The 17,693-nt window shown below is 52.3% G+C and overlaps 7 protein-coding genes across 7 annotated transcripts; 2 read left to right on the plus strand and 5 right to left on the minus strand.

Annotated features, from left to right (window-relative positions):
- Positions 1-244: 244 nt before the first annotated feature.
- N0V89_007450 (uncharacterized protein) lies at positions 245-3,520 on the plus strand (the record flags this gene model as incomplete). The annotated part of the gene is made up of 2 exons (XM_056216213.1): positions 245-386; positions 438-3,520. 2 exons carry the CDS (start codon positions 245-247, stop codon positions 3,518-3,520), a joined length of 3,225 nt encoding a protein of 1,074 aa, XP_056070460.1.
- Positions 3,521-3,858: 338 nt separating this feature from the next.
- On the minus strand, positions 3,859-4,970 carry N0V89_007451 (uncharacterized protein; the record flags this gene model as incomplete). The annotated part of the gene is made up of 2 exons (XM_056216214.1): positions 3,859-3,969; positions 4,533-4,970. 2 exons carry the CDS (start codon positions 4,968-4,970, stop codon positions 3,859-3,861), a joined length of 549 nt encoding a protein of 182 aa, XP_056070461.1.
- Positions 4,971-5,413: 443 nt separating this feature from the next.
- Positions 5,414-7,290, minus strand: N0V89_007452 (uncharacterized protein; the record flags this gene model as incomplete). The annotated part of the gene is made up of 3 exons (XM_056216215.1): positions 5,414-6,213; positions 6,260-6,719; positions 6,799-7,290. 3 exons carry the CDS (start codon positions 7,288-7,290, stop codon positions 5,414-5,416), a joined length of 1,752 nt encoding a protein of 583 aa, XP_056070462.1.
- A 716-nt stretch (positions 7,291-8,006) lies between these two features.
- On the plus strand, positions 8,007-10,176 carry N0V89_007453 (uncharacterized protein; the record flags this gene model as incomplete). Its single annotated transcript, XM_056216216.1, has 2 exons — positions 8,007-9,598; positions 9,663-10,176. 2 exons carry the CDS (start codon positions 8,007-8,009, stop codon positions 10,174-10,176), a joined length of 2,106 nt encoding a protein of 701 aa, XP_056070463.1.
- A 105-nt stretch (positions 10,177-10,281) lies between these two features.
- N0V89_007454 (uncharacterized protein) lies at positions 10,282-11,752 on the minus strand (the record flags this gene model as incomplete). The annotated part of the gene is made up of 5 exons (XM_056216217.1): positions 10,282-10,792; positions 10,867-10,885; positions 11,058-11,263; positions 11,336-11,516; positions 11,566-11,752. The coding sequence occupies 5 exons, from the start codon at positions 11,750-11,752 to the stop codon at positions 10,282-10,284; spliced, it is 1,104 nt and encodes a 367-aa protein (XP_056070464.1).
- Positions 11,753-13,598: 1,846 nt separating this feature from the next.
- On the minus strand, positions 13,599-15,192 carry NDUFAF3 (NADH dehydrogenase [ubiquinone] 1 alpha subcomplex assembly factor 3; the record flags this gene model as incomplete). Its single annotated transcript, XM_056216218.1, has 2 exons — positions 13,599-14,336; positions 14,824-15,192. The coding sequence occupies 2 exons, from the start codon at positions 15,190-15,192 to the stop codon at positions 13,599-13,601; spliced, it is 1,107 nt and encodes a 368-aa protein (XP_056070465.1).
- A 547-nt stretch (positions 15,193-15,739) lies between these two features.
- TIM50 (mitochondrial inner membrane protein required for protein import) lies at positions 15,740-17,416 on the minus strand (the record flags this gene model as incomplete). The annotated part of the gene is made up of 2 exons (XM_056216219.1): positions 15,740-16,402; positions 16,451-17,416. 2 exons carry the CDS (start codon positions 17,414-17,416, stop codon positions 15,740-15,742), a joined length of 1,629 nt encoding a protein of 542 aa, XP_056070466.1.
- Positions 17,417-17,693: the final 277 nt, after the last annotated feature.

The raw sequence follows: 17,693 nt of genomic DNA on the forward strand, positions 1-17,693 counted from the left end.
TCAAAGCTCTTCGTACAGGGATATGAGCTTGGCACCTGCCCCGCGGTGCACGTGACAGCGCGATTGCCCGGAAGCCGCGTCTTTGCCATTCACACCTCATGGCGCGCTTCACCGCTTCTGCACAGCATAAGTCACCCGCAATGCTGACTCCGCGCGACAGATATTTCCACTCAGTGCTTCTTCCGCGATAGCATAAACGGCTATTGTACCACAACGCGCAACAAACACTACGCAACGCGCTATCATGTCGCGCCTTAAAGGAGGCAAAGAACACGAGAGGGCTTTGCGCGCCTTCGCGGAAAGCCAAATGAGCAGCGATGATGAAGATGGACTTGATATCGTTCAGTCAGCGCGTAAAGGTCTGGATTTGTCGCAGTATATTGAGGGTTCGCCGGCTCCGATTCTATGTCTTCGCTCGTTATGCTGACCATTGGCAGAGCTCACACAATCGCAAACATTACAAACACAGTCGCAGGACGCAGATGTGGGAGAAGCTCTCGATGAGGAGACCGAAGACGAAGCACAAAAACAGGCAAAACCTATCTCGAAGCAACGCCCAGGCAGCTCTAGTGGTAGACACAAGAACGGTAAGGTCATAATGCCTGATAGTGGGTTGAGCGACTCCTTCTCGTTTGACGACTGGTCCGACGACGATGGCAAGGCCGACTACGAAGCCTTCAAGAACCGCCGAACGGCAAAGAGGAAGCGTGTCGCCGCCGAAACGAACAGGCTCCGGGCCCGCAAGAAGTCTAAAGCTGCCCAAGCAACGAGCGTAGTGGGCCGAAAACCGCTGCCGAGGAAAGTGGATAGAGAAGGGGCATTTTTCAGCACGGATACGGCGGGTGAGGATGCCAATGGCCAGGACACGTTCTTAGATGAGCCGATCCCGGAATACATCGAAGCGCGCAAAGGAAAGCTGAAGAAGCTTCATGAGGCTGGCTTGCGCTATCCGCCAAGCTATGAAGACATTGACTTTCCGGATAATGGCCAGAAAGAAAAGCCTGTGCTGGACAAGGCTGTCAAGATACAGCGGCCTAAGAAGGACATTGTTCTACGCGCCTCGGGTGCCACTATACCTGCGCCCATTGCTCAGTGGCTTCGGGACTATCAGGTGGAGGGAGTGCAGTTTCTGCACGAACGCTTTGTGAAGCAGACCGGCGCGATCCTCGGTGATGACATGGGTCTTGGTAAGACTATCCAGGTCATTGCCTTTCTCACTGCTGCATTCGGCAAGACTGCAACTGAAAACGATGCCAAATGTATGCGCAAAGTACGCCGTTATGGTGATGATCGATGGTACCCTAGAATCTTGATCGTATGCCCTGGCACCTTGATGCGTAATTGGGAAGATGAGCTGGACCTGTGGGGTTGGTGGGAAGTCTATCGTTATCACGGAAACCCTGCCGACAAGAAAGGCATCCTTAATGCTGCTCGCAAGGGCATGCTCGAGATCATGGTCACGACATACGACACCTACCGGAATAATGAGAGTGATATAAATACTATCGACTGGGATTGTGTCATCGCAGACGAATGCCATCAAATCAAGAACAAGAATGCGGAGATCTCGAAAGCAATGAATAAGATCAATGCCCTTTGTCGCATCGGCCTTACGGGGACGGCCATCCAGAACAAGTATGAAGAGCTGTGGAACCTCCTTAACTGGGCAAGACCAGGCGCTTACGGCTCGGCCCAGGAATGGAAACAGATGGTTAGCTTGCCACTGAAGATGGGGCAAGCTCACGACGCGAGCCATGCCCAACTCGCTGATGCGCGCAGCAAAGCTCAAGAGCTCGTCAACAACATCTTGCCCAGCGTTTTCCTTCGCCGTATGAAGACCTTGATTGCAGATCAACTGCCTAAAAAGAGCGACCGCGTGGTCTTTTGTCAGCTAACTGAGACGCAAGCCGACGCTTATCGCACGTTCATTGAGAGCGAGAAGTGCGAGTATATCCGGCTAGCTAAGCAAGAGTGTGACTGCGGCTCTGGGAAATCGCGTGGCTGGTGTTGCTTCCAGACGGTGCCGAGCGAAGACGAGAAATGGTCCAAATTCATGTTTCCTTGTATGGTAACCTTGCAGAAGCTTGCTAATCATCTCGCACTGTTATTGCCTGTCTCTACGGACAAATCCGAGAAGCAAGCCAAAGATGTAGAGAATCTCCAGCTTGCTTGCCCCGAGGACTGGCGCGACCTGGTGAGGATCAAAGATAGCATCCTAAAGCAGTCGCAGCGCGAGTTCTGCGGCAAATGGAAGATAATGAAGCGGCTCCTGGACTACTGGCACTCGAACGGGGACAAGGTGCTTGTCTTCTCACACTCTGTACGCCTACTACGACTCATGAAGACACTTTTCGACCTCGATGGCACAAAGTACAACTTCTCCTACTTGGACGGCAGCATGACCTATGAAGACCGCGCCAAGGCCGTTGCAGATTTCAACTCCGATCCTAATCAATTTGTCTTCCTGATCTCAACGAGAGCAGGGGGTGTGGGCCTCAATATCACCTCTGCCAATAAGGTCGTTGTAGTAGATCCGAACTGGAACCCAGCCTACGATCTCCAAGCCCAAGATCGCGCCTACCGTATTGGACAAAATCGTGATGTCGAAGTTTTCCGACTTGTCTCCTCGGGCACAATCGAAGAGATCGTCTACGCACGGCAAATATACAAGCAGCAACAAGCCAACATCGGCTACACTGCGTCAGACGAGCGCCGATATTTCAAAGGCGTGATGGATCAATCCGAGAAGAAAGGCGAGCTCTTCGGCCTCGAAAACCTATTCACGTTTCAGGAGAGCAATATCCTGCTCCGTGACATCATGACCAAAACCAACGTCGCCGAGACAAGAGCAGGCGTTGGCGCCATGTCTTTCGATGTTGACAACTCGCAGTTTGACTTCGACGATGACGACGACGTCCTGAGCGACAAATCTCTAGGACTTACAGAGGAAAACATTTCGATGTCCACGCAGATGAAGAAGATCGTAGACTCCTTCACATCCACGAAATCATCTAGCAGCGGCAACCAGAAATTCGGGAACAAACGCAAAGGTCCCGACCCCATCAACGCAATCCTAGCCAAGGCCGGCGTCCAGTACACACATGAGAACAGCGAAGTCATCGGCCGCAGCGAAATTGAAGCCCGTCTTGGAAAGCAGGCAATGGAACTCCGCAATGACGTCGAGCTTGGACGGAAGCGCGTGTTCGGTGGTTCACAGTCACAGTCACAGCATCATTCGCATGCTCTAGATGGCGATATACGTTATAGCGGCGATGATTCGGATGATGTGAAGATCGTTGGAGAAAGTACACCCGGCGGGAAAGAATTCAAGATCAATTATAGATACCGGCCTAATGAGAAGGTGAGGAGGCGCCAATTCTGCGAGATGGCACGGATGTGGGGGTATGATGATCCGGTAGAGTTTGCATTGCTGATCGAGAGTATGACGCAAGATGAGCGGAGGAAGACGCTCGAGCGATTCTATCGGGTGCGCAGACGACAGCTTGCTGAGACGAAGTGAGTATAGGGCATTGCGGGTCCTGAGTACCCAGCGACTGCGATATGGCTTGAATGTCACGGCGTTACAGGTGCGAGGTTTTTGATTTTTCCAAGATACCCAGTTTTCTCTCCTATACAGTACGAAACCCAAAGTCTGAGTGCAATATGCTGTCGTGATACCTAGCCTGAGATAACACAACGTACTGAAACTTCTGACACCGTGTTGTACTGTTTCGTCTCATCAGAACAGGCTCAAAACACTGTTGCGGTATCATCGCTTCAGAATCATGAACCGTACGCCTCGTAAGCTTAAGTATCTTCGTCATGTTGACCCTCTTTGGATCGTAACTCCCGCGCGGCTCACTCCGTAACTCTCAGTATGATCACCGAATTCACAACATCACTCCAAGGATGCATCTCAGCCAAGATTTCAAACCCGACCCTTTGCAGTTCTTCCGAAAGTTCCAGCACCTGTCACCGGTCAGCCACTTTCCTCACACCCAGACGTATCCTACTGACTGGATATAATACTTTTCTTATGCTTCTCGCACTTCTGCACACCACCACGGTCCCCGCCCTCAGCCTCTCTCTCAAACCCCGCAACACTCCAACTTTCTCACTGCTCTGCATACCTACCAGCGCAGCAAGGAACACCACATCGAAGCTCTCCGAAATCGTCCGCCCACAACTAGCATCCGTAGCGTCTTCGCAACTGAATGTCATTCTATCGGATAGTCCCAGCTTTTCCGTGAGTAAAGAAGATACGGTGAGCGCGTCGGCATCACGGTCGATGTTGTGAATTGTAGCAGAAGGGAAGTGCGTGAGGAGACAGAGGGAGGTCAAGGGTAGAGGACCGGAGCCTATAAAGGCGATGTTGGAAGGTGAGATGGGGAGGAAGGGCGTTAGAAGGGAGGCTTCGATGGCGGAGAGTGAGAGATAGTTTGAGTGGTAAGGGAAGGAGGTGAGGAGTGTGCGGGTTTGGGCCGGGTCTAGAGGGATATTAGACTTGGGTTGTAGAAAAGATGGTGAGTTACGGTAGGCGAAGAAGAATGATGATATTCGGACGACGCACCTGTATGGGAGGCAGCATCCTTGAGTATACTTTGTGCCCAATAGCGCTCAAGCTCGCCTTCTGCAATCGCGCATAGTCTTTGGAGGTCGTGGCAGAGCATATCGACGCCGTCGATGCGGCTGAAGTGGTCCACAATTTCTGCGCTGTAGGGTCGGATGCAGAGATTCACGAGCCTGGAGAGCAGCGTATTCACAAGATCGGATGGCGCTAAGCTGGTGAGTGGTGCGAGTCGTTGGTAGATATTGCGTATCTCCCGGTGAAGATCGTGTGCGGTTGTCGCTGCTGGTGTAGGCGTCGTGGGTGGTGTCGAAATGGGTGTATCGACGCGGGCAAGATTGTGTTTCCCGCTTTTTGCAAGCTGGCTGTCCATGTTCTTCGCGGAGATACAAGTAGAAGTCATATTTGCGATGAGAGTTAGGATGTTGAAAGGGAAACTGCGAGACAGTGTGCAGTGAATCCTTCCGCAATGCTCTTTCCTAAATACATGGCAAGTCGAGGCTGCAGGGCGGGGCAGGTGAAATCTTTTCTTTTCCCCACGTACACTAACATCACTTGATGTTGTGCATGTGGCATGCACGAGACGAACGAAACCCAACTTGGATAATGAATTGCTCATGGTTGGTTGCCTTGTTGACGCTCGGATCAAGGAGCACCGTGATGGGCTATGGACGCATGTCAAGCTTCGATGACGGGCGGCAACTACGCTCAGTTGGGCATAACTAACTGTGTTGGGCCGTAGCAGGTGGGAGGCATGGTGGGGAGTATATGATTTGGTTGCCGCGCCTACCTGATGGTGCCCGCGCGGTACCAGAGAAGAACGTGGAGGGTCCGTGAAGAGGGCATCTACCAAGGAGCCTCCATTGGTCCTGCTCGTCTATACACGAGCCTGCCACCTACCCACGTCTCCTTGACCTTTATACTCCGAAGAGACTCCGTGTCCAGAGTCTCCAATGGTTCGTCCAGAACAATCCAATCCGCGTAGGCACCTTCCTCAATCGAACCGGCCATGCCCTCCAGAAACGCTGCGTAAGCGGGGTTGACAGTGAAGCCGTTCAAGGCATCTTCGAGCGTCACAGTCTCCTCGTCATACCATCCTTTCTTTCCTCCATCGGCATCGAGACCTGTACGAGGACTGCGTCGCGTGACAGCGGCGTAGATACCCTCGAACACGTCCGCCGGCTCCACGGGGAAATCGCTGCCGAACACCGGATTAAGCGAAAGAATGGAGCGCATACGATAGGCTTCCTCCGCTGTGCGACGTTTCCCAAGCCTCGTCTCGGCATACGCCATGTCCGAGGTCGCATGTGTCGGCTGTATGGACGGGATAATGCCGATCTCGTTCATTCTCTGCTGGTCGTCAGGGTGGATGATTTGTGCGTGCTCGATGCGGAAGCGATGTTTTGCCTGGCATTCGCGAAGGGTAGAACCTGGGCAGAGACTCTTGAGAGTTTCCTCGAAAGCGTCGATGGCGAGTCGAGCGGCTAGATCACCAATGGCGTGAATGTTGACTTGGTATCCTGCATGAGCCCAATCGTGTGTGATTTTAGAAAGCGTGGTGGCGTTGACAAGGAGGGTTCCTGAAGAACTCTTCTTGTCGCTGTAGGGCTCGATCATAGCACTCCCCCAGCTTCCAAGGGCGCCATCTGTAATGTGTGAGCTTCGAGTAGCGATGATACGTGGACCACTCACCAGCGAACAGCTTTACGCTTTGCATGTGGAGGTTGCCATTAGGTGTGCTGATCTTTGTGACGTCTTTCTCACAGAAAGTGTTCCTCGTTTCGCACTCAGCCATTGCATAGACTCGAACGGTCCATGCATCGCTTGTCGAAAGTTCCTCGAAGAGCTTCAGCTCGGAAGGGAGAACGCCCGCGTCATGCATCCCAACAATGCCGTGCTTATTCAGCTCAAACATAGCATTTTGAATCCACTTAGTCCTGCGCTCCTTGCTAGGCTTCGGATAGTACTTCATTGCATGGTCCATGGCGAGGTCACAAAGGATTCCTTGGGCAGGGATCTCTCCACCAGGAACCTGTGGCAAGGGATCCGGTAGGAGCGACAGAACTTTCTCGGACACCCAGAAACAATGCATGTCGACCCTCCAAAGCAGAACGTAAAGGTCCTTGAACTGTTGATCAATTTCGAGGTCTTTCTACTAGAGCATCAGCAAATCCTCGTCATGATAGTAGTCTCCGAGGGTTCCAGATGATTCGAAAGAAAAACTAACATACTGCTACCGGCCACCTTCCCTCAAAGTTGGCTTGGTCCCAGCCAACACCCGTCAGCCATTGCTCGCTCGTCCCCACCTCTTCATGCCCAGCCTTGTATTTGATAAGCCTCTTCTGTACATCAGCCATTGACTTCGTGCCGAACAAGTCGACAGAGTCCAAAGACTCTCCAAATTGCGACAAATGACCATGGCCATCCCATAAACCTGGAATCACGTGCCCCTTTCGCCGCTCCTTCACGATGTCGTACGATGTCTCATCGATGAACACTCTCTTGAATTTACCATCCACGACACTGAAGCATTCAGCCTGAGGCAGTCCTGCTGAATTGGTCTTGACGGTAACGTAGCAGTGGGTGCTTTCGAAGAGTTGCTGGAAGACCTTATACGCTAGCGAATTCGTTATCGGTGCAATAAGCGGCTGTGGGTTCTGATAGATGACGGAGCCAAGGAGTACAACGACAGACAATGTAATCAGCCACCCAAAGGAAGGCATGGCGCCTCCTATACCTGGTTGCCGGTAGATGTGACTGGGGAGGTGGAAGGGATTTTGTTCGATGGTGGTGGAAAGCTTATCGATACGATCTCGTAACTGAGGTATGCGGCCTAGAAAGGAAGGTGCATAGCGGTCGAGACTCCATTGCACCTCGATCGACTCTCATCGTGTTGGCCGTTCGTTTGGACCGCAACTTGGAAGGAAACGCTGCTTTCAACCGTGCTAATATCGCCATTGGGAAACCTTACAGATCGATGTGCACACCGGTGAACCTAAGTGCGTACCAGCGCTAGGCCACCCTCACAAAAAAAGGCCGCTCATACAACCTATCCGTTCGCTCCCCCGATTACTCGTGCGCTCGCAATCTCTCGTGGTCTTCATTTTCTTCAAAGACGAACGTGCTGGCGCTTTTCACCAAAAGGCGGTGTGTTGACTACTAGTGCTGGACCCACCACCCTGCGTCTTCATTGAGCCAGCGAGAACTCAGTCTGTCAGTGTCGGTCTCTCACGCATTCTCATAGCCCTGCGCAAACCTGCAATCGACGCGCCTTGGCTTGGAGCGGGACTGGCTCCGCGTTACGTTCCTCTGTCAGCGGGAGGCTCGGCGGAACGCATGGGTTGTGGGGGCCATGTTTTTAAGATGCGATGCCGCACATGTTGCTTGCGACCTCTGCTCCCCCACCTAGCTCTCGCTTCTGGGCGTAGCTCTAGGCTGTATGGCCACACATGAGGTGGAGCGACTCCGGGAACAGCTCGAGTCCCTTCAACGATCTCATGATACCTTGCTAAAGAGCTTGTCCGTTGTTCCGGGAGGCCCGTTTGCGCCGCCAGAAACACCAACCTTCCAGCGACAGGCGACCCGAGACCGGCCCAGCCTTGCGTTTGCAGATGCTTCAACACTATCCGATGATTCCGATGAGGAGGATGAATCGTATTTCGTTCGGGAGGAATTACCGTCAAAATCCTTCGACCACGAACATCTGAGGGAACACCTGAAGAACCACGACTGGAAAGAACATGGGAGGGAAATCTTGGCGCCAATCATCACGGATCCTGGCAAGCTCTCAAAGCAACCTCATCTATTCCACCTTGGTCCTGGAACCCCGGACGACCGCTCCCAGTACTCACATTTCCAGGTCTATGATGTTGGTCCGGATGGCGTCGCCGAGCTCATCGAGACGAGTGGTAGTCATAGTACAAACACTATGTCCAGAGCTTCCGAAATATGGCACTGCATCAGGAATATCGGCAACAGCACCGACAAGTCCACTGTGGGTCGCATAACAATCGCACGCGAACCAGCGCCAATCTTGTTCGGAGCGCTGCATCTGACATTGAATGACACTTTCGATATGGATGAGCTGTTCCGGCACCTAGTACAGACCGAAGCCTCCTCAGCCCACATGCATCGCGCATTTAGCGAGGATCGAAAACACCAAAAGACGTTCTTTTTCACCTTTGAGTATTACACCATTCTTGGTGAAGACTGCAAACCGATGGATTGGCAACGTGCCGACAAAACCGACGATCCCAAGGGCTCGCATTTACCGCTATCGCGGTGCGGTGCAGTCGTAGCCCTAGCGCTATATGACGACAAGCCACGAAGGATCGGAAACAGAAGTCGACGTGCGAAAACGCAGTATGGTTGGGTACAAGACATTTGGTCACCATGGCAGGTAATTTTGCTGGAATGCTTCCCTGACTGGAAAGCTACACCGGATACATTTGAATCAGGGAATCGCTTTTTGAACGGTCCAGAAGCTTTTCTACATGCGCTGCTAGCAGAATATCGCGATGCAAGGAAGCGATACGAGGAAATCTACAAGAGGATCACAGATCTGATCACACCTGCGTTGGGCTTTCTCTTCGATGCCGAGCTGCGTGATCAGCGTCTGTTCGAGGATAGGAAGTTCACATGGACGCGCAGATACTTTTACGCTCACCAAACACTGGGGAACGTCAATGACAGCATCAAGTCAATGATTGATGCTTTCGAGGATACATTCACCGATGAGGTATGGGAAGGAAAGAGTAAAACTTTGTGGCCTCTCCGGGAAGAATCACCGCGGAACGATCACTGGAAGCGAAGATTACGCACCCTGCGGCTTTCCTTTGAACGCGAGATGAAGGAACTTCGGACCCTACAACGCGAGAACAACGAAAGACGGCAGGAAGTCAAGTCCCTCCAAGACCATCTCTTCTCCGGCACCAGTATACAAGAATCCAGGAAATCCGTTGAGCTTTCGGACATCACGGTGCAGCAAGGTCGCAACATCAAGCTGTTAACGATCGTGAACTTGTTTTTCATGTAAGCCTACTATATGCAACCTCTAATTATGTAAACTTATACAAGCGCGCTGACGGATTCTTAGGCCCCTTACATTTGTGACGTCTGTCTTCGGCATGACCAACATGCCCGCCGACCCAGCCCCATACTGGCACTTCGCCATCACCCTCGTCGCAGTCTGCATTCCTTTTTTCAGCCTCATCGGCTTCCTTTCCACCGACTTCGGCTACCGCATCTGGGCCGAGAAAACAAAGCAACTGTATCGCTGGCTCAAGCCCAAAAAGAAGCGCACGGAATCCGCAGATGAGGACGACTTCGTGCCAAACCCTGTGAACAGGACGGTGTCGACGGAAGAGGGGATGAGGTTGCGCATGGGCTTGGAGAAGGGTGCGGCGCATGCGAAGAGGGAGAGGAGGGGAACGTCTGGGAGTGAGAGGGAGAGTTCGAGTCATCCGCATATTAGGAAGATGGTGGAGGCCATGGGGGAGGGGAGGCAGAGTGGGTTGGTGAGGATGGGGACGGTGACGGGGAGTGAAGCCAAGGGTACGGAGGGGAAGAGGGAGAGCAATGCTACTATTGTGGATATCAAGGATGCATGAAACACTGCATCATGCTATTGAGAAGGCAAAGCCACCTTGCGGACCACAGCAAGCTTCCTCACATCGAGCACGTCGTCTTATATGACGTAAGAATGAGACTCTTATTCACTCATTCTCGAGATGCCGTGTGACAGCTGGGGGCGGTACCAATACCACATCGTCACCCGCGACCGCACTATCTCGACTTGTAGCATGTTCCGTGGAATCCCTACTAGTTTGGGGGACTACATCACTTCTCACACTCGTCTCTTCAAGTGCCAGACTGTCCTCTCTTTTCCACGTCTTCTGGCTCGATCCCCTACACAGGTTCGAACTCAGCTGGCTTCTCCTTCTACTAATCACCGAGAACTCTTCTGTTTTGATGATGCCGTCTTCTGGCTCATGTAGAGGCTGTCTAGACCATCGTTTCGGGTCCACTAGTGAGCTTATCGACCAACGATGACGTTTGGAGGTCGGACATATTTCGGGTCGTGCGGAGTCGGTGGAGTGAGAGACGAAGGTGACCAGGAAAGAATTCTGGTTTTGGTTCTCGAGCGCGATCTTGCGGATGAGGTTGGCCATCGTCATTTCGATGTTGAGCTTTACGAGGAAGGCGAGGGGGTGGAACATTGCGTAGCTGTGTGGTGTTAACATGATTGATTTCTACTACGCTCGGGGGTGGAGAAGGATGAGGGAAAGGGTTGGGCGTACAGGAAACCATTCGGGATGCCTAGAGGTGGGGGTACAAAGTCAGTGTAATGTCCACAAATTAGGGAAGTGGGTGAAGTAGGTGTTCTAGCCTGCTACGAATGCCTGAAAATTTCAGACCTAGAGCTGTGAGGCCTGGAGTCTTAGACAATCACCCAGCCTGAACACCTACTCTGTACCCCGGCATTGCGTACTCATCGCGCCGATGATCATCACGTCCATGGAAAGCGATACAACTATGATGCGCTGGTTGAACCGCACAAGACGGTTGTACTTTTGCAAGCCATTGGCAACAAGGTTTTGCTTGACAGTACGGATGAAATACCAATTCAGGCAGCCATCGACGAACAGGTAGAGAACCTTCTCGACGCGATCCCATACATTGTTGATGTGGAAATACCTTGAACGAGAACAGTCAGCGTTACTTATATAACAGTTTCACTTGCCATGCGGACAAAAGTGAGCAACATACCGTTGACTTATCTCCAGCCTCGCCGGTATCCAGATGCAGAATACACTGATGTTGATACAGACGATGAATAGGGCAACGCCAATGACCATGGCCCTACCCTTTCTCTGGTCATGTAGAATAACACGTATGCGATTGATGATAATTTGTAGAAGGAGATGGATCTGGGTAGCCCAGAGGAACACTATAGAGTCAGAAAAGCCGTCAGTGACAGTCATCATAGCAGTACATACATATGGACATGAAGAAGTAGAAACTGGGTTGGATGATATACAGCAGGTAGAGCAGGCACTCGAGAGCAATGATGACACAGGCCACCAGCTCAACCCATATCATCCAAACGTATACACTCTTCAAAGGTCTCCGTGATTTCTTCGTCTGTTGTATAGCAACGTATGTTGCCAAGATGGCAAATCCCATAGAAAGTCCGAATATAACGCCGGCGACTGTAATAGCGAGGTATCTGCAAGATTGACAGCACAATCAGTACAATTCACGTAGTTTACGGGGCAGGTACTAGGTGAGAGGTAGGCGCCATAGCGGGCTGCTGTAAAGTATCATGAATCTCAGCATCTGCAACGTTCAGAAGCCTGAATGCTCGGCATGGTCTTCTATTACAGCGATGTTGAAGCCCAAACTATTCCTCGGCTCACGTACGTCGTGGGCATTATCTCGTAGGTATCCGGATCGATGAACGGGCCGAACGCCCGGGAGTAATGATATCCATCTGGGTCGAAGAGTTCCCCTCCGTACATGCCCAAAGCTTAGTATGGTAGCTTAGTATGGTAGAGTTAACAAAGTGGAGTAGCATAGTAGGTAATGCGACAATGCGCTGAGAGCGAGAATGGCATGTTATGACCTCTTCGCACCAGCGGCAAATCAAGACTGCCCTGCAGGAGCACCGATGTGTTGAAGGCGCATCTCGTTGCAAGCGTGTGGAACATTCGACTGGACTACTGCGAATCGCGCGTCTGGTGATGACGTCTTACCGTGTCCGGAAGCATTCCCATTAGAGAACCCGATGGAGCAGCTGTAGCGAACGCATCATGGTGCGTAAAGGTCCCGGTACGAGATGCGCATCGACTTGTCGGCCGTCCTCCGCGGGGTTTGATTGGAGACAAAAGCGTGGCTGCAATGCCTGCAATAGCGGTCAGCGATCGCTGCATGCGCCCAACCGCTTGTTCCGAGACTGCCCAAGGCAAAACTTCAACGTTGAAAGTAGCGGTCTTGGAGCAAGAGACGGCTACATCCACAAGTCAATGTTTCGCTCAAGTGGTGTTGCGGAGCCTAGAACTGGCGCAGTAGAGTACTAAAGGTATCTGGAAATAAGACTCTTGAAAGACAGACAGGCACATGCGTGAATGTGCAAAGTTGTAAAGTGAAGCTGAGAATACGACATGGCCGTGAGACCCGCGGGGAAGCGAAAGCTACCTGCATACTGGAATTTGGCATTGTATGTCACGTGATCCATGTACCGCATTCGGTCTAGACCGATCTCGATGCAAGTTGGAACACTGTGAGAGAGCTCCCCAAGAGAGAATTCGGGGTCGGCCACCTCCGTTGTTACACAGCATCGACCTGCGTCTTGCGTTCACTAATGCTGCAGACTACTGAAAGCCTGCGTTTGTTCGAGTCATACCAAGCCTGACCGCCAACCCCAATTAACTTACCTGACATTAAGATCCGCTTGTAACATTGTTCTTGGACAATACCGTCGATTCTCGTAACAGAAAGCGCATCCCCTACCTGTATACCTACCACTCGAATGAAGTTCGCAATAGGGCACACTGTCGGAGGCTTCACTTCCGACAATACGCAGCCTTATTTCCATGTCTTTGCACGTCGTGCGAGTAATTGGTAAAATAAAATGTGCCAGTGCTTCCGAGCCCTTCCAAGCCAGCCTCTCTGTTCGCCTCTATGATACTGCTTTCGTCTCCCCCTCAGATGCCATTGTTCAATAAGACATGATTCTTCGCCATACTTCCCCATCCTTCACCGCTATAGCGGGGAAGGCAAGTGAGACGACCGACATTTCCGACGAGGTTCAGAATTGGAAAAGCAAGAGCCGAATGGTATCCTTTACAGACCTGGTTTACGTACGTGTACGCATGGCCATAACTTCCGACCAACACGTAAATCAATGTATCAACTCTCCGCAGCCCCCAAATCCAGATGCCCCAAACTACTCACCTCATCCGCGTCATTCCCAAACAAGCCTGCCGGCGGCCTGACCTTGAACTTCTTCATCTCTTCGACCAGGGTCTTCCTATCCGACGCATGCCTCTCGCTTGCAAGGTACAACCCCGCCCTCCTCCACATAGCCCCTTGTCCGCCAAGCCCCATCCTCCCACTTATATCCCTCTCTCTCCTCCCTCCACTTCTCGTCTTCTTCCATGAGAGTTAAGGCAGCGGCAGTCCACGCATACATGAGTGCGATGTCCGAGGAGCCAATGAAGTCGGCGAAGAAATCGTCCATGTCGGCGGAGGGGGGAGTGCCTTGGCGGACGAGTTTGATGCTGCGGATGCCCCAGAAGGCTGCTTCGTTGGGGAGACCGAGCTGAATGTAGGCGTGGATTACGCGGGCCACAAGCCTAATACGGAGGACAACGCGGACGGTCATCGCGGCCTGACCTGCGTAACGGCCCTCGTGAATGTCATCTGCAAAGTGACCGTCTGCTAGGATGCGACGGTCACGTCCGGAGATCTTGATGTGAATTGCGTCGAAGGACTTGATGTAGGCGTTTAGCGCGTTCTGGGGATTGTTGGTCGCGAGGAGGAGGTCGCCTTCTTCCATGAGGGTGGTGGCTAGTTCGCAGGACTCGCGGACGGTGGGGTATGGGATTGCCATTGCTTTGCGGAGTTCGGAGACGGCGATTTCGTGACAACCTTCGAAGTCGGTGTCGTAAAGGCCTTTTACATCGCCGAAAGGGTGGAGAAACCGTCTTTGTAGCTCAAGGGGGACGGGTTTGGGATCGGCTGGGTAGTACGGGTCGCGAAGTATGAACTTGAGGCATATTTGTGGGTTGAGGTTGGTATAATTGAGGGCCGAGTAAAACCACACTCTTGTGAACTTGGGCACATCCTCTAAAAGAAGGATAATGGCATGGTCCGGTACGGTGATGCCGTGTAAGGGTGCGGTGATCTGGACAAGGCCCCTATGCTGGGTGAATGAGTCCGCACGAGGCCCAGCTGCGACAATGGGAACGTGTCCTTCAAATCTGATATGATGGACTAGTTCTAATTAGTTGTACTAGGGCACATTCGGGACCGAAGGCTTGGTTCATACCAGCATGCGGCCACGGCGTCTCAATTCGTACAAACATGTTCTTCCTCCAGCTCCTTAGTGCTTCTAGCCAAATCTGTTTATTTGTCCTCAGCAGCGCAAATTCGAAGTTATACATGCCGTTCAGCCCTTCGGCAACCTCGAACACCTCCAATCTGCTCTGTCAAACATTAGCCTCTCCTCCCGTCTCTATTACAACACTTCATACTTCGGCCCTAAAGTATTCGTCATACACTTGTTCGCGTAACTCAAGAGGCAACCGCATAAGTGGAAACGGCTGCTGCTGGGCAATAGGCTGCACAACCGGCGCACGATGTATACGCAGCTGCTCGTCGAGCTTATCGAGCTCGGCTAGGACATCGGAGGTGACAGACTCTTCTTCGGAGTCTTCTTCGGTGACATTGTCGAAGTAAAAAGCGTCGATAGACACCTGGTCCATCGTTCCGAAGGCAAAGTCGACATCGACGCGTTCCGGGGGCGGACTGCTGTAGGGCGGAGGAGAATGCGGTCGAGACACAGACGCATCGGCCCAACCACCGTTGATGGGATCCTGAGGCCGTGGGCGAGAGCTCGCCATGGTGTTACAGGTGAAGGAAGGGTGGTTTCCATGTACTATGTACTTCAGCAAGTGTACTTCAGCATGTTGCTAGGGAATATGTCGGGGGTGAGTATGAGACGTTATGCGATTGGTGTGCTGTGGGCTTCCCCGCATCATTCGAGGTTGCTTTATCTCCGACAGCGGCTTATGTCCGTCGAAGCCTTTCGTTTGCTTGGCCGTTGCTATCCGCTTCGTATGCAACTCTTCGATTGACGGAGTCTCTGTGGAGGCTAGCTCAAAACCTTCCGTGAACCGGCGCCAGTTTGCGGAGGCAACGATCGCTTCCGCAATTTTTTTGCATATTGGAAAGTCTCTGCATGTCAATGATAACTGATTTAACACGCCTTCGAAAACCCCAGTAGAGTGGGCAGAGAGAAGGTCTGCGTGATGTTGTATGTCCAAAGTCGTATTGATACATGTGCAATATACAGTACAGTTCCCACAACCTCCCAATGCAACACCGTTCCTTCTACAACAATGGAAGCGAAGTATATTGTTACATCCCAAACGCCATTCGTGGAGATTTTCAAGATGTCTTGCCAGCCTCAGGTGTTGGCGCAGAAGATGGTGGGGGTTGTGGTGCAGGGGCAGCGGCGCTACCTCCAAACCAGCTCATTGCACCACTCTTCATGTTCTTCATCTGCTCCTCCTGAAATTTCTTTTCTTCCTCGGCCATCTCCTTGAGCCACTTCTCGCCGTTCTCGCGAATCTCCTTATCCATGGTTTCGTACTGCTTCCGGCCGATCTCGCGGAACATGTCAATCATCATTTTGCCTTGAGCCAGACCCTCAGACATATTGGTGCCATCTGCAAGGACCATCTGACCCTGCTTGTTTCCTAGGCCGAGAGCACCCACGAACGATCCCAGATTCTTGCCCTTCTTTGTTTTTTCAGCCTCCAAACTCTTCAGGTGCTCGGCACGCAATTTTGCTTCTCGCCGAGCGAACTCTTCGGGTATCTCCTTGCCCTCCATTGACTTGAGGGCTTGTCGCACGTCGAAATTACCGCCACCTTGCTGAAGCATAGCGAGGTACTCCAGGAACGGAATCAAAGATACGAGGCCCTTGTCGCCAGGTTGCCCTTTCCATTTCGGCAGTATAATAGCGTTCTCAGGCTGGGCCTTCACGTGTGAAGGGTCGGTATCGATGATGATAGTTCTCGATAGGTCACGGTTCAAATGCGAAAGGTCCTGAACATGTTAGCAACCTCCTATTTTCTGTCAGTTTGTAGGAAATACCTTGACATATTCACCCTTCTCATAGCGTGTTGCCTCACGGAAAAGCGGCCACATGACGATGCGGTAAGGGTCGAGTTTGCGGATGATAGGATCGGCGTCCATGGATTTTGCAGACGTGAAGATGACAAGCTCGTAGTACTGGCTCAAGTACCGGAGGAAGTAGTCTACACCAGGGCGCTTCGCTGTCCGCCAACCGTGCTTGGTCGACCATTCGGAGTGCACCAGCAGATCCTCCAAACTCAATACCAAGGTCAGAGGAGGCATCATCTCCACTTCTGGCAGGAGCTTGTTGAAAGTTGGCTCGGTATAGTAGCTCATCTCGCCATTAAGCCGAGCCTTCGCACGCTGATACATGAGGGTGGGGGACCACCCCGAAGGCGCATCTGCATGTTTCTTCTCCTCCTCTTCACTTTCCCAATTCCTGCAAAGGTACGCTCCTCCCGTAGTTGCGGCTAGTGCAAAGGCAATGTATGACCAGTTGGCGACCTTGTTGCGCCTCCTATCGGTACTCGTCTCGTATGCAGATTTGGGCAGCTCTCCACCCTCGCGACCAGGACCGGGTTCCTTTTCAGGGTCCTCGGTGATATTGTTGGGGTCATGTTCACCCTTCTGCGACTTTGCCTCGGCGCCTCCGAACTCTGCGCCGAATGTAGAAGGGATACCATGCCGCAGGTCAGGCAGAGGCTTCTGCGGTTGTTGTGGGGTTTCTTCTGCAGGCTCTCCAGGCTGCCCTGATGGGGTTGTATTCTGCTCTGGTGATGCGGCGGTATCAAATTCGGGCTGCTCGTTGGGATGCATGGGGTCGTTCGTTGCCTTTTTTGATTTGAATGTGTCATTCTGAGGGGGCTTGGTCGCATAGAAGCGTATGCGCTGTGGTGTGGAAGCTATGGGAGCTATGCGTCGAACAGGTAGGGCAGGTGCGGTGCGCAACCCTCGGAAGGCGCGATTTGCTGCGCGCGACAACATTGTGACGGAGGAAGATGGACGCTACAAATTACAAGGGGGCTGAAGAGATAGAATACATGGAATGAAAGAATTGGAGCTGGCGACTGTCGTGGCGCGCAGGTGGTGACGCCAGATGCGGTCTCCCGAACTATTTTTCTGACGACAGCGCCAAGCGGCGCACGGGCGAGAGAAAGCAACAGGTGTCCGACTGGACATCCTGGTATAGCCCACCATGACATGAGACTCGAAGCTTCGCGGCCCCGCTGTCTTCTTCTTTCGGTTCACATGTCGCCAAACC

Source organism: Didymosphaeria variabile, assembly GCF_027946475.1.
Source record: "Didymosphaeria variabile strain IMI 356815 chromosome Unknown scaffold_5, whole genome shotgun sequence".
In the NCBI taxonomy this organism is placed as follows: domain Eukaryota; kingdom Fungi; phylum Ascomycota; class Dothideomycetes; order Pleosporales; family Didymosphaeriaceae; genus Didymosphaeria; species Didymosphaeria variabile.